Raw genomic sequence first — 16,299 nt, forward strand, 5'->3', positions numbered from 1 at the left:
GTATCCATTGATAGTCGTTGATTCACCTGAATTATTTACTGGATCTTTTGTCTGTTCAGGTCTATTTATGTTCCTGTGGTCAGTGGCTTTATCAAGCAAGTCTCGATCAGAAAACAACTCTTCAGTCCGAGATCCTTCCACCCAGAAAATGATGACAACCAGCTTCAATAACTGAATCACAGATTTTTGCTGCATAAACAAACAGCGCCTAAATTAGGTGTTGACTATCTATTGGTCTTATTTTATATGCTTTATAATTTTACAAACAATGAGTCTTTTTGCTAATGTTATACTTTTCTATAAGATGTCTTTAAAAAGACTGTGCTCCAGAAATTTTATGTTCTTTGCATGTATTTATTGTTTAGATTTTATGTTTATAAAATATATCATGAAATAAAAATTATGTCAACGTCTATGTTCATCCAAAGTTTTTCAGTTTACCTGAAAAGCCCAACCAAATTGTTAGACAGCTGTGGTTTGGCTTCTGTGTGGCTGTTCATTTAGTTCACACAACCATCCACAAGAGGGAGCCAGGAGTTGCTGTTTAACGGGGAACCTGCTAAGCTAATTACATGTACCTGCAAATTCTCAGCTCAACCAGAGCTGATAAGGAGCCAATTGCCAGTCCTCTGATGCCTGAGTCTTAGCTTTACTCTGGGCCTTCCAGTTATTGGTCTTTTTATGTTCCCTGAGCTAGTGATGGGCAAATGAAGATTCATGAAGCAGTGAAGCTTTCAACACTTTGGTTTGCAAAAAGGTTCATTACTCATTGCTACATTCATCACTCACTAATGACATCTGCTGGTGAAACTGTAACAGCCTTGTCACTCCATTGGATCATACTTCCAATAATTAGTAAATGCAATATTGTCACAAAGTTTTTATCAAACTTAAGTTTAGTAACAGGAGAATCAATTAAATCATATTTAATTGTCATGTTTTAATTATTAAAATGATTTGTAGCCAATCTAGTCCTGGTTGAACGTCAGTGGTTGTGTTGGGTTTTCTTTTATGCCAGATACTGATATGACAATAAAGACATTTGATGTTTTAGTGTGTTGGGAGAGGAGTGCTTGTTGGGGCATTTGCTTGGATTTCTAATTGGCTCTGATCCCTTATATTTAGCTAAATACAGACTTTTAGTCTTGCAACAGCATTAAATCTGTTTCTGCTGTGCAAGACTGATATATCTTTGCTAATCAGACTACAAATAATAGTGGAAATTTTCAGAAGGTGAGAAATTGGGACACGGAGGGGTTAATTAATTTTACTTAAGAAGAATTTTATTGTGAGCGATCATCTCAAAGTATTCCCAGATGTCAGAGATTTTCCTCGTGCTGGCTCCATTTCAGTCAATCAGTCTAGCTTATTTGTGTATCACATTTCAGCAACAATGCAGTTCAAAGAGTTTTACATTATAAAATCACAAAAATATAAAGTCATATAAAAACACAATAATTGACAATTGAGAAAACCAGTAACAAACAGTACATTTTGATGAGTGCCATCATCAAAATCATCAATACACTTCAAATATGTTGGTCAATGTTCCTTTTATTTTGGCCACTGAAGACAAATATTCCCCTCTGATTCACGACCAAATGACCTACAACAACCCATGAAGCAGCATGGCTCATCACGCTATTATTTTGAAAACCGACACGCAAAATAAAGCAGTCGTGTCCCGGGTGATGCGAGGCGTCGGTTTTCAGCAAGACGGCACAAGCATCGAAGCGGGGCTTCATCTGACACGCCCCCTTTTTACCCGGTACACGCCTCGAAGTCTGGATTCAGATGTTCCATCTCTACTCTGAGCTTTTTGAATTTTTTTGTGGCTTAATCTATGATCTCCTTTAAAGGCGTTTTCTGCAGCAATCTGGATTCTAGTGATGGTGAGATGAAGCTTCCTGAAGCACTGAGGCATTACATCCAATAGTTTGACTCATGAGCTGGTGCACCACGGTGCTTTATTTGATCTGCTGCGACATCAAGTGGAAAATATATGTAACATAGGCAAAGTGAAAACAACTTGAAGCCTTACAATAAATAAGTAAATTATGTTTATGATTCTGATCATAAACATAATGATCAGAATCATTATTCTGAATATAATAGAATATTCTGATAATAGTCTTAATCTGTTCATCTGAAACAATGGCTGGATGAAAAAAGAAATCAGAAAACAAATGGGGGGGAGAGAGAGTTGTGATTGACTTGTTACTCTAACCAAGCTATGTCACAAGGGACAAAATTACATCATTTACTAAAGAATAAAAAGTTTAATTTTGCTTGAATCTATGTGATTTCTCTGTTTTCAGATGATTCCATCTGCTACGGAAAATACCCATGCTCACAGAGCAAAGATGAAGCAAGAAATGCATCAGCTGGTTTGTGGAAGTTGGGATAAAACATTTTGTCACTTTCCAAATATTCCAGTGGATGTATTCTGTCTGACCTTTGAATCCTAAATTGACTTGGCTGAGCTTGACCAACCTGGTTAGTGCCTTTCTGCAGAGCTCAATAAACCCTCAGCACAGGTGAGGTTTTTTATCATTAAAGTTAATTTGGACACGACGCTTATCCTTTTAAAACATTAGAAATTATTACGCAGGATCCTCTGTCTTGGTTTTTTGACATTATTGGTGATGGTTTAATAATGCTGTGGGAAACTATTTGGCAAGATTAAAATGTTGCCAGACCTGGGAAACTTGGGTCCATCAGAAAAAAGATGCTCCAATGAATTGCACAAGCAATAAAATCTAAAACAAGAAACTGTGACGTGTGAAACAGCAGCGTCTTGCCTTTCATTTTGATCCGCAAGCAAACTGACAAACCAGTTCTGAATGGTGGAGTGGTTTTAAACGTCACAAGCTGCTCCTTCAACACATGCCTCAATACGCTTCATAAAAATCCTCCTGGATTACTCGACTCACGCTCTGAAGCCTCAGCACAGAAGACACATCACTACTGGATTCTGCTCCCTGTGCTGAGTTTGTTTCTCCTCGTCTTCTAAAGACTCTGAAGTTCTCTGGTTCAAATCTCATGACTGGCGACGTCTTGTTCCTCTTCCTACAAGTCTGTGCTGCGTAACCTGTCCCCCCTCTAACAATGTTACCATCCAGCAGCCTCCACCAGACCCCTCCACAGATCCCCGGCTCCCAGCTTTACACAACTCTGGATCAGCTGAGTCTTCTTAACATGGTACGTTTTGCTAGACATTGTCAAACATTGAGAGGTTTGTTATCAAACACGCTGTTTTGAAGCCAAAAACCTCTGAAATATATAGGGACACATCGAAAATCAACTAATTTAAAGTTAAAACTTTAGTCTTGGCACCTGTTGCATTAGCTGTTAGCTTCAGCCTCCAGGTCCAATCCATACGGACTTGCACTAACTAAAGGCCCCAAGAGAAACATCTAAATAACTAATAATCTTTCAAAAGAAAATTAATAAAGAACTCTTGGACTATTCTTTTAAATCACCACAGAAGCACCCATCTACTGCTGGAACAAAACAAACTCCTCAAATGCTAACATAAATGTTGAATTGGACCGTTCCAGGTCGCTATCAAGCTAATTTTCTATTAACATCTCCATAAATCTTTTTCGATAAACATGACGTTACCAAGACACATGCAAACATACCATGATCTTGTCTTTTTTTATATTCTCTCTTTTCTCTCTCTGTGATAAGTCTTTTTTGTTGTTGTTTTGTTTACTTCTCTTCCACCGGTGTTTTGGATGAGCACTGCACATTGCATGGCAGCTCATGTTGCCCGTGAAGCATGACCCACCGCGGCCACCAGGTGGACCCCAAGAACAAGTTATTTTTTGCGTTTGAAATTAAATATTTACATAAGTTATAAAGACACAACTTTTTTTTTTCACTGACATAAATTAAACTTTTCTGTTGAAGGTAAGTTAGAGTTGTCATAATCCAAATATTAATAACACTTTCTTCAAATCAAAAGTGTGCATATATTTCCTTGGTGTTTGGTAAAACATCCTGTGATCAAATGTTTTAGCTCTTCTTTCACAAGCTTGCAGAATTTTTGGTCCATGCCTCTGGACAGAACTGGTATAACTGAGTCGGTTTTAAAGTTCACCTTCAATCAAGAGAATTTCACTCAATCCAGAGCAGGAATTATAATATATTTAGAATCCAGAGAAACTCTTTTTAGTTTATGTGGAGAAACTTCTCATTACTTTAGAACAACATTATCAGAACAAGAATCCAGAGAAACCCCTACTAGTAAATCAGTCATGGATTATTTATCCTTATTTGTTTCCTTTCTTCTTCTTTTGCTCTATGGTGTGTTGTTTTGTTGCATTTCCTTCTAATTCATGCAAAGCACTTTGAATTGCCTTGTTGCTGAAAATGTGCTATAAAAATAAAATGGCCTTACCTTACCTTGTTGCAGTTCACCCATTTCCCTTCTGTGCACCATCCAGGTCTGTTTATCAGTTTCAGGAACTGACCAAAACCCCTCATTGTCATTACCTTGAGAAATAATGAGATTTGGTGAAGTATAAAAACTTGCCCTATAAAAACGTTACAAGTCATTCAAATGGAACAGACAGATACAAAGTGACATTCACTGTCCACCGCCAAGTGAAGCAAAGGTTGTAGTGCGAGGTCTGCTTTTATCTTTTCATTCTCCACCTTTAGTAGCTAATCTGGTGGTATTTGCTTGGGGTCACTCTCCATTTAGAAGACACATTTCTTCCTGGCTGTTGTTTTTGTGAAGTGTATTGGCAGTCAGTAATTTTTTTCTGTTTTTTTGAATAATGGCTTCTTTCTTGGTGTGTGACCTTACAGCTCATGTCAGTACAGGATATGCATCACTCTGGGTAACAACACTCTCATCTTCACCACAGCTTTGCTCTGGTTTCGTGGTTGAGTTGAGTTTTATGACTTTTTCACATCTGGGACACAGAACTCATAACCGAACGCTATGACAGCTGAAGGCTTCCATGATGTTTATACTTGCATATAAATGGTTTGATGCATCAACGTTTTTCAAAAAGACCAAGGATTGTATTGAAATGTGCTGATCGCTCATGATGAAGTCTTGGATGATTTCTTTTAGATTTTTCCCAGATGTCATGCAGCAGTGTGTTTTAGCTGCTGTCTCCTATTACATTCACAGTCACTCCTATATTTATTTAATGTGTTGTGAATCAGCCAATCAGTGGCTTACAAAACTTTGACATGATTTATATTTTATAAGTTGGTTAAAAGTAAACTAATTGTAGTTCGTGTAAACATTTGCAATATGAACAAAGAAATGGTTAATCTTTTATGTCATTTCCTGTTCTAGCTCATAAGTGAGCTGGAACAGGAAACATCTGATTTAATGTAAGATGGCGAGAAAACAAGTTATGGGTCTTGTGATATAAACTGTCAAATCCAGTATAAAAAGGGTGCAGGTTTAAGAAACAACTTAGTACAGATCAAGAAAGATGACCAGGCCGATGAAAGCAAAGGGGGCAGAGAGCGCCGATCCAGAGCAGGCGATGTGGCTGAGGTTCACAGCATGATGGTCAATCACACTCAGAGCTCCATGATGGAGAGAAATAAATTTTACACAAGTTTTCCAAAGTTGTTTATTTATTGCAACTTTTTCAGCCTTTTACCTCCCAGATGCTGAGCTAGCTAAATTTGATCAGGGGGGAATGGTAGTTTTTTTTTTTGGAAAAGTGTTCCTTCTTGTTTTGGATGATGGGTATACCCATCATCCAACTATAGTTGGACAGATTTTTGGCAATATTTTTCATACTTTGCTGTTTTGGTCTGATGCGTGTCCATAGCAACAGGGTGGTTTACAACAGGGAGCAGTTGATTAACATTGGAAAAACTGAAATATGTTTTTATTTAATTGCCCTTTACGATAAATATAATATTTTTGAATTTGTGCCTACAAAAAGTGGTGAGGACAGCGGAGAGGATCATTGAGACTCCACTTCACCCTATCCAGAACATTTCACACAGATGCTGCTTAGCCAGTGATAACCAGATCCTCTCTGTTTCCACCCATCCTCTCCATGGTCTGTTCTCCGTTGGCTAAGCGATGTGTCTTTATGCAACGACAATAAAATAAATCTAAGTCTGTAACTGCAGCAAAAGTTTCTACAAAGTATTGATACAAGAGAGTGGAATGAAAAAACATGGAGCACTTTTGAGAGGTTCATTAAAAACCATGTATTATATTCCTTGATGATAATGCAGTACCTTGGGTTGCTGTGTTATACAAAACGCTTGAAAACATTTATGTTTTTAATTAACATAATGTTAAAATTGAGTGTGAATACTTTTAGAAAACTGTTGGTTACTGGTGACAGAAAAACATAACTTATCTGCACAGCAAAAAAAAACTGCAGATAAGTTCAGCTTCCGTTTTAGTGGCATAACAAACTTCAGTGCTCCTCTCTAATGAAAGCAGAAAAACATGTAAACCCTGATGTGATGCTTTCTTTTAAGAGTAGAGAAGCTGCTTCCATCCATATTGCACCTGTTTCATCCTCTCTCCAAAACACACATGTTCCATTGTTCTCCTGAAACACAGAGAATCAAAATGAAGGAAAATTCTTGTTTTTTAAGGTTTTATTATTGTATATATATAGTTACCATTTTATTTTTGTGGTAAAAGATTAACTGGACCGGCTCAGTGAGATTGCTGACTGGCTGCTTTCCAGTGTTCACAAACAGGACCAGCCCTACTAAAACTCTGACATTCGCAGGGCCGTGCAGAGACCTTTGGAGGGGAAGGGGCTTAAAGTAAAAAGGGGCACTTTGACCTTAAAACACTGTAGATCTCTGTCATTGTGTCTTTGGCCAAAACATTCACCTCCCTTGCCTGATGCTGGTGATGTAGCTGTGGTTACTATCCAGTAGCACCACCATCAGTGCACGAATGACTGAATGTAGTCTAGAGTGCTTTGGAGTCTTCTGGACTAGATGAAACGCTGTAGAAGAAAATGTCAAAATTTGGACAGAAACATAAAGATAGAACCATGCATAACATATTTAGATGGTTTATCAGCAAAAAAAAAAAAAGCAAAACGAAGATTTGGGGGTTGGTTGACGTTTAACTATTTTACTTAGCCACTTAAACAACCACTTCCTTCCTTTAGGCCACCTCTCTCTCAGCATGTGATCAAACTAGATGTGAAACTCTGTTTGCTGCACCAAGCAACCCTGAACCACCAGAGCAACACGGCGCCTCGGTCGGTGATCAGTATCAGTTTGAGAAAGTACAACATGAAGTGGATTACTCTTTATCTCCTAACACTCTGCTTCCCTACGACCAGAGCTGGTGAGTATTTTGGGATTTTGTAGTTTGAACATCAGCTTAGTTGTTAATGTATCCGTCCAGGCTCAGTTCTGCCCATTGGGAAAACATTTCTATCTTGTCTGAATGAGTGATATTCAAATTATTAGTAAATTTTTTCTCGTACCTCTGACGAATTTCATTGTCATTTTTGTTTGCCATGAAAAGTTCTGACTTCTTCACATTCTGTGTCCATTTTACAGACTGTATCTCTCAGAATGTTACTGATGAGTGTATAAAACAAGATCTTGTAAAGTGGACCAGGTAAGTGATCCATGCCATGCTTATGGGGTTGATGTTAAGCTTCTATTCTTACTCCCTAATGGCTTCTTCATTTAATAAATTCATGTTATTGTAAGTCTTTTTTTTCCCTTTTCTTTAATTTCAACTTGTTTTTGGGATTAGTTATGTTCATACCAGTTTTTGGACACTGCTTTATTGCTCATAGAGGAATACATTGTGTCTTCATTCTATTTTTGTTCTTGTGTTTAAATTGTTAAATTGTTGTGGTTACAGTAGTTCTTGTGCTGCATCATTGTTTAGATGATTGATGTGAAATATTTCCTGGTAGGTGCTATGAAGATAAAATTGTAAAGTGTGAAGAAAAGCAGCATAACTGCTCCCAGCTATTTTGCAGGATGGTGAAATCATCAGACCAGGTGAGCTCATAGCTGGTGATCATAGGTAAAGCCTTTATTTGGGAACACCAACACGAGAAATGAGGGTTGGTTTTTTTTGTTGTTGTTTTTGTTTTGTTTTGTTTTTCTTAGAAATTTCAAGCATTTATTTCAGTTAATTTTGATAATTATTAATACAGAAATTATGGCCAGCCTTCAAGTATGTGACTGTACTGTACAGTATAGGCACCAAGTATTTTGGGGTTCTATGCATTGAATGAAGACGATTCTCTGGTTCTGCTGAGGTGTTAAGGAATCCCATGTTGCTTATGCGTCTTCATTATTGGGTCCAGTGTCTCATCGTCCTTTGTAAAGTGGATGTAAATTGTAAAGTGTGAAGAAAAGCAGCATAACTGCTCCCAGCTATTTTGCAGGATGGTGAAATCATCAGACCAGGTGAGCTGGTCTGATGACCAGCTCACCATGTGGTACATAATACCAAATGTAACACATGGTTCTGTGGTACATTTGGTAGTTCCAAAGGATTACCAATTAGCTTCATTTTAACATGAATTTTAGCTAATACCTGCTAAAAAAAATAAAATTAGCATCTCCATCAACCTTGTCAGCACAGAGAAGGAAGGAATGCAATAAAATTTCCTTGGTAAAGTCCAAAGTCATCTGACATGTTTGTCAGATATGGATGTTTTGTATGGACCTATCCTAACATGACCTCTTCAAGGAAGCATAATACGCCACTACTGACTCAAACTGTAAAACTCATAAATGGTGTGTTTTTCACCATCCTCTCAAGGTTTTCTTTTCCATCAACCTCCCATTAACATTAGTCTGAATCTTCTTCAGCTGTGACCTTTTCTCCCTACAAGTGTCAGAATCCGTCTACTGAAGCTGTCCTGTTAGTCTTCCTCATAATGTTTCTGTAAAATTCAGTTTATCTGAGAAACTGAATGGTGGGTTTCAGTGAGATAAAAGCCATAATCATCAGAATGAAAATAAAATATTCAGTTGAAACCAGAAGGTTACATACACCTAATAAAAGACATAACTTTTTTTTCTCACCATGTGAAGTTAAATCAAACCAAACTTCTCTGGTTTTAAATCTCCAAGATTATTTCTATTTGCTAATTGCCACAACAATGAGAGAGAGAATATGTCTGAGGTTTATTTATTCAAATTCAGGAGCTGACGTAAATTTCCTTTGCACTGCATGACTTGAGTCAAACATTTTGGGTTTCCTTCCACAATTGTTTTACTGTGGCTTGCTGGAGTTCTGGTCCATTCCTCCTGACAGAACTGGTAGAACTGAGTCAAGTTGTAGGTTGACTCTCTCACACACACCTTTTCAGATTTGCCCACAAATTCTCTCTGGGATTGGAATCAGGACTTTGTGTAGGCCACACTAATACACTGACTGTGGAGAATGACACAGTGAAACATGTCAGCGTCAGGCAGCATGTTTGGTCTTTTTGTTTTGGGGTTGATTTGGACATGTTATACGCAAACACGTCCATATTTGGGACATAAAGTAGTCTCCTTCCTGAGCGGTATGATGGTTGGACATTTCCATAAACACAGCACCTTCAACTATCTGGAAATTGATGAACCAGCTCTACAATTCTCTTACTGATCTCTTTGCTGATTCCTTGTGAAACTACAGAGTGATGTGTGGCCTTAAAGGACATCTACAGGTCTCCTCTAATTACATCAAATATCTCAGTTTAACCTATCAGAAGTTTCAAGGCCATGTGGCTCAACTTATAAATCTCCAACATTCTATCATTATTGTGGCATTTAGCAAATAGTAATAATTTTGGAATTCTGACTGACCTAAAACATGATAAATGTGGTCTGATTTCACTTTAGACAGTAAGGGAAAAAAGACGTCTGTGTCATTTTAATTGGCATGTGTAAATTGTCTGGTTTCAAATGTATAAGTCTGTTGACTTTGTAAAATATAAGTTTCAGTTGTTGAATTGCATTAATAAACTAAATTAATCTTTTGACATTTACAGGATTAATTTCTCTTGTATTTATGTTAAACTGTGTTCAAAGTTTGATGGAATGTTCATAAATGTTATTAGGACATAGTAAACCAATATGCTGTATTCACAGGACATGGTCTGAAACATAACTGATTTTCTCTTAATAAAATTCTAATAAATGTTCTGGTATTAAGGTTGAAGTACGTCCCACATCCAATCACAGGGTCCAAATCCCATTGCCACACGTTCCGAAAATGAGAAGGGCACAGACGGAGAAAAATGTCCAAGTGGTTTCCTCGGTGATCAACAGCAGATTCTTTCAGGTGTGATTCTCTGAACAAGCAAGCATAATGTTCTTTATACATTTACCTGAACTTCCAGCTTAAGCCAGCATGCCATTGTGAATGCACCAGGTGGATCTTTCCTTCAGACTCATTTCTATTAATTTACATTGTGATTTTTTTATAGTAAAAAATGGAGGCTGTAGAGGCTGTCCCTCTAGACGAATATTACTTTTAAAAAAGAGGCCAATTCTGTCTCCTCATTGCAGCAAACTCCTCAGAACAACTCCGGTACGCAGCCGACTTTCAGAGAACAGGGAACTGTTTTAGGAGAGCAGGTTCTGTTTGTGAGCATTGGAAGCCAGCAAATCAGCAACCTTACTGATCCGGTCCAGTTAATCTTCAACCACAATAAAACGGTAATTGAATAAATACAATTAAAAAAAGGAATTTTCCTTCCATTTCCATTTTGATTCCCTTTCTATGTTTCAGGAGAACAATGGAACATGTGTGTTTTGGAAGGAGGATGAAACAGGTGCAATATGGATGCAAACAACTTTTCTACTCTTAAATGAAAGCATCAAATGAGGATTTACATGTTTGTTTTTCTGCTTTCATTAGAGTGGAGCACTGAAGGCTGTTATACCAAAAAATCCAAAGATGAATTTATCTGCCGCTGCAGTCGCCTCGGCTTTTTTGCTGTGCTTGTGGTAAATCATGTTTTTCTGTCACCAGTAATCAACAGTTTTACATTTACATATAGTAACTTCTAAAAGTATTAACATTTTGTCACATTAACCTAAGATTTAATTATTGTTGGAGGATTTTTCATAACAGGCCAAAACACAAAGTAGTGCAAACTTGTAAAGTGGTAGAAATTTGATAGATGATTTTCAAATTGTTAATAAATATATCTGGAAAAAGCCCCTTAAATTTACATTCTGCCCCGAGTGTTCGAGAAACATTTACTGCAGTTTCTACGCCAGTTACACACACTGATCATATTTGGCTTTGTGAATACCTTAGCATCTCAGAGGTGAAAGAGACAAACGGCAAACAAAATGTCTCCTGAGGATTGATGTAAAATGCATTTCAGCTAAACTTTATTTTTTCCCTGTATAGAATCCAGAAGTGAAGGTGGATGAGGATCATGCTGAGGCTCTCAGCTACATCACCTACATTGGATCAGCGCTCTCTGTCTTCTTTGCTTTCATCAGCCTGTTCATCTATGTTGGTCTGCAGTAAGTTTTTACTTTAAGTTAAACCTTTTTTATTAATGGATTGACATAGCTTGTATTATGTCTTCCTTCTATCCAGGACTTGCACAGGTTTAGAGTCAGGAATAGTGCAGCTTTTTCAGTTAAAAACTGAAGCCAAGAATCCTTCAGTTTAACTGCTCTCCACAGATGTTGGACAGAAACGATTTAGATGCAAATTGTTCACCACACTTTACAGTCAGGGAGCCCACCCTCTTTATTAAAAACACCAGCAGAGGTTGCACTTTGCTGTCCATTGTTTTGATTTGACAGAATTAAAAAAAATAAAATCTTGTCATAATCTCTCTTTACTCATTAACTTTTAAATTGATAATAATGAAACATTCAGTGGCATTTAATTTTCAATGGGCTTCTTTAGTCAACAAACCGAACAGAGAATCCACATCAAGCGAATACATGTAGCTTCTTGTGCACTGTGACAACCAACTTTGGCCCCAGTTACTACAAATGAACAATGAAATTAAACAATTATATTATGAATGATTCCCCTGCTGTGGCCATCACACCAACCAGAATTGCATACCTGCTTGTTAATCAAACCTATAAATGTTTTGATGTTGATCTGGAAGCTGCTTCCGCACTGAAGACTGGAATTATAAGTGCCATTTTAGCCAAAGTTTTAAAATCGTGGAACATTTCTCCAACTAAAGTCACCAGAAGATGAAAAGACTCTGAATAAGAAGTTTTTGTTATTCTAAAATCCCTCGCTTTTAGCAGAAGCTCCTGCACTAAACGAGCTCCAAAGAGACCTGTCCACAACTATTCAAGGGTCAGCTCCCGGATAGCAAGATGCATTTAGTTAAGTGTGCAAGTCAGAGAAGATACCCAGATATTTTTTTTTTTTTATTATTGATTGATTGATTGATTTAGTTGCCTACACAATCTGCTCCGTACTTAAAGTTGAAAATGCTTCCGCATCTGCACCAACTGGTCAGGGGCCTCATGTATAAAGTGTGCGTGCGCACAAAAAATGTGCGGTCCCATAATTTACGCAAAAGTCAAAACTCACCTAAATACACTGTAGTCTGACTACATTTGGTGTTATTTAGACCAAGAAGCATCAAATCGATGTTTTTCATGATTTTAATATTTTATTCCTTAAACGTAAACAATGAAACTGAACCGCATTTATCCTCAGATAATAAGCTAACACGCACACAAAATAAAGAAAATTTTAAAAAGTATTTGAAAACCTCGCTGGAAGTACTTTTCCTCAGTTTTTGTCTCATAAAAGATGTAGCGCATGGAATGCATCTGCGGGGTAATTTAATTCTCACTAAAAAAAGAAAACAGGGTTGGATCAGCAGATTAACTCAAATCTGCTGATTAAAAGTAATCAACAAACTTGATTAATTTTAAGGTGATCAAGGTGTGTATGCAATCACACGTATAGCTGCTCAAAGGTAAGCCACGTAATTGTGGAGCCCTTTGGTTCTGATGGAGAACATCCCCAATGGAAGGATTCAGAGGGAGCGTTTGATCACATTGATCTGCTGGGAAATGTTGAAGATGGTTTAATAGATTGCTCAGACTGATCATCCTGGATTTCTGAGCAAAACTTAAAGAAGGCGTGCGGTACCGGCACCGGTCAGCGGCAGTCATCCTTCAGTTGAGCCGCCCGCTTTGTGAATGCACTTTATGGACATAAAGCATATTTATTCTGTAAATGTACAACTTATACACATGATTCTACTATTTAGAATAAACATCCACTTTCCCTACTCAAATGACTCAATGACACGCTGTCTATCTTTAAATCCTGGCTAAACACGCTGCTGTTCCAACAGGCATTTGCACAATCTCTTTATTTTTTATTTCCGGTACATTTCCGGTAAAATACATTTTAAAGAAAAATACATTCTTTAAAATGTATTTTTATTTTTGTGAGGTGACATTATGTGCCCTCAAAGTACCTTTTAAATTAAATATATAATTATTATTATAAATACTTATACTGCTTCAAACGACGTTGCCATGATTCAATAATCACTCGGTGGTGGCAGACTTCCAGGTATTTATACTAATTTACACATGAATTTGTGGGTAGCGACAGGGGGGACCAGCCGCTCCGCTCTATTTCGCGCAAATTAGGATTTATAAAGGAAAGGTGCGCGCGCACGGCTTTATACATCCGATTTTCTTTGTGCGCCGAACTTTTCTAAATTTTTCCATACTCCAAGTTTTAGTGTCAAAACTGCACAGTCCTTTATGCATGAGGCCCCAGATGACTAAATTTTGACCTGACAAAATGACAGATGACCTTGGGGTTTTTTCTGTCAGTGTTACGTAGAACAAAGGCGGAGAATATTCCATTAATACAACCCCTGCTTCATATGTACTGCATTTACAAAGAAAAACTTTAATTCCATTCTTATGTTTAATATTTTAAATGTCTGAATTGAGAGTAATGTGGAACTGAAGTTAAATTCTTTGTGTTGCACAAACTGGGTGATAATCAGGCTGATTCTGAGAACTGTGAACCTCCACCAGTGGTTTTAAATGGGTAGAACTGTGTCACATACCACAACCATTTATACACAAACATAAATGTCATGAAAGCCCTCAGCCATCATAGTGTTCTGTTATGAGTCCTATGACCCAGACAGGATAGGATATGGTGCGAGTGTTCAAATCAACCACAAAACTAATATAAATATTTTTGCATTTTTACCCAGAGAGACATATCCTGTGATGAAAAAAGCTGCAAGGCCACACCTAGGGTTGCCACCCATCCTGTGAAACATGGAACCATCCCGTATTGAACCGATACGGGACGTGATTTGTTCCGTATCCTTCAAATGTGTATGTGTAATAATGAAAGTGTTCCCCGAGTACTTTATATAGTAGGCTGCCTCAGCCATTGTTTGACTCACAGTGTTGGTGTTAATGTTTTGAAATTGCTCTAGTCTTGGCACTTGTTGAATTAGCTGTTAGCTTCAGCCTCCAGGTCCAATCAATAAGGACATAGACTAACTAAAGGCACCAAGAGAAAAATCTACTGTAGATAAACTAAAAATCTTTCAAAAGAAAATTACTAAAGAACGCTAGAACTATTAAATCACCACAGAAGCACCCGCCTACTGCTGGAACAAAACAAAAACTCCTCAAATGACTCTGCGCTCATTGATTGTTATGTTTCGGTGCCAACAGAAATATGGCAGGAGTTCAGAGAAATTGTGAGAGTCCATGAGACTCACAAGAAGATTCACTACATCTTTGGGTCAAAAACTGTGGAATATAAAATAAGTAATCAGTTCTGACCCAGTCAACTGTCACAGGTTACTGTGGTGTTTGGTTCAGAGAACTCTTCCTGGGACTTCAAAGGACGTTCTAAATAAACCTTTAAAGGTTTACTCTCAGAATCATGAGTGATTAACCAACTCCAATCATTTGTTTTTTGCTTTGCACAGCAAGACATCAAGGTGAACAGTAGTCATGCAGGAAATGTCAGAGTCAGTTTTATAATGCATATGCAAAGAATATTTGCTAACACATTTCTGGGTGCACAGATAAATCCTCCATGTATGGAGTCCTCAGTCCTCTACACAGCCATCACAGGTTGCAGGTCTTACCCCTTCATCACAACCCACTTTTCTGTCTAGTCATTAGCAAACAAAGGCAACTAGACCTAAAAATATCCTTTATAAGAAAAAACCAAACAATGCATTTCTGTCATGTCTCCCTTAGTCGACAACGTTCAGAGAAGGGCCTCAACATCCACATGCAGCTAACGGGGGCGTTGTTGTGCCTCCACCTCGGCTTCCTGAGCAGCAGTTTCTGGATCCTTCTGCTAGATGAGAACAAGTACAGCTGGGTTTGTGGAGGTCTGGGTCTCTTCCTGCACTGGTCTCTGCTGGCCACCATCACCTGGCTGGCCCTGGAAGGATTCCACCTTTACCTTCTCCTCATCCGAGTCTTTAACATCTACGTCAGACGATACCTGCTCAAACTCTGCCTGGTGGGATGGGGTGAGTTTGGAACTTTGGTTGGGAGCATGAAGTTAATTGCTCCCATCAATTAACTGATTTAATTAACAAACAGTGGCTAGACTAGTTATTGTTTTTGACCTTGATTCTAATGGCAGCTGTTTGTCCCTCCTCTTGCTTTCTCCTCAGGCTTTCCTACCCTTGTTGTGGTAATTTGTGGGCCTTTAGGTGTCTATGGCAGATACACTCTGGAAACGAGGGATTCCAACAACCAAACATCAGAAATGTAAGACATTTCCACAAGTTTACATGTGCAAAAGAGTCAGTCAATGAAAATCCTTAACGACCACAGTTTCTGTTTTGTTACTTCTTGATGAACAGATGCTGGATGAACAGTGGCAACCCACAGACAAAGTTGGTCATGTACATCACTGTGGCTTTTCTTTGCCTGGTGGTGCTGTATAATTTCTGCATGCTGTTGCTGGTGGTGTTTAAAATGCGGGAGTTACGACGTGGCAGAGGAGACCGTGAGTCCAGCGACTGGAAGAAGATGAGCAAGGAGAATGAGTCCAGGTTATGGAAGGACGGTGCCACAGTTCTCGGCCTCAGTTGTGTACTGGGGTTACCATGGGGACTAGCCAGCCTCACCTATGTTAACGTAGCTGGAATCTATTTGTTCACCATCTTTAACTCTCTGCAAGGTCAGTCAGTATATGCTACACTACATATTGGTATCCATTGATAGTCGTTGATTCACCTGAATTATTTACTGGATCTTTTGTCTGTTCAGGTCTATTTATGTTCCTGTGGTCAGTGGCTTTATCAAGCAAGTCTCGATCAGAAAACAACTCTTCAGTCCGAGATC

At 38.2% G+C, this 16,299-nt stretch overlaps 1 protein-coding gene and 1 long non-coding RNA gene across 2 annotated transcripts; both read left to right on the forward strand.

Moving 5' to 3' along the window:
• Nucleotides 1–2,954: 2,954 nt before the first annotated feature.
• Nucleotides 2,955–7,991, forward strand: LOC106935568 (uncharacterized). Its single transcript, XR_001421923.1, has 4 exons — nt 2,955–3,201; nt 7,134–7,315; nt 7,534–7,594; nt 7,902–7,991. It is a non-coding gene; the product is annotated as an uncharacterized LOC106935568 (long non-coding RNA).
• A 344-nt stretch (nt 7,992–8,335) lies between these two features.
• Nucleotides 8,336–16,298, forward strand: LOC106935569 (adhesion G protein-coupled receptor G3-like; the record flags this gene model as incomplete). Its single annotated transcript, XM_015016095.1, has 10 exons — nt 8,336–8,403; nt 10,145–10,273; nt 10,501–10,650; nt 10,724–10,766; nt 10,853–10,941; nt 11,354–11,472; nt 15,196–15,476; nt 15,624–15,720; nt 15,816–16,135; nt 16,225–16,298. Coding segments are annotated over exons 1-10 (1,323 nt in total), but the record flags the coding sequence as incomplete, so codon positions are not given.
• Nucleotide 16,299: the final 1 nt, after the last annotated feature.

This window comes from Poecilia latipinna, unplaced genomic scaffold (genome assembly GCF_001443285.1).
Source record: "Poecilia latipinna isolate Pla-1442-1.1 unplaced genomic scaffold, P_latipinna-1.0 Scaffold1980, whole genome shotgun sequence".
NCBI lineage: Eukaryota > Metazoa > Chordata > Actinopteri > Cyprinodontiformes > Poeciliidae > Poecilia > Poecilia latipinna.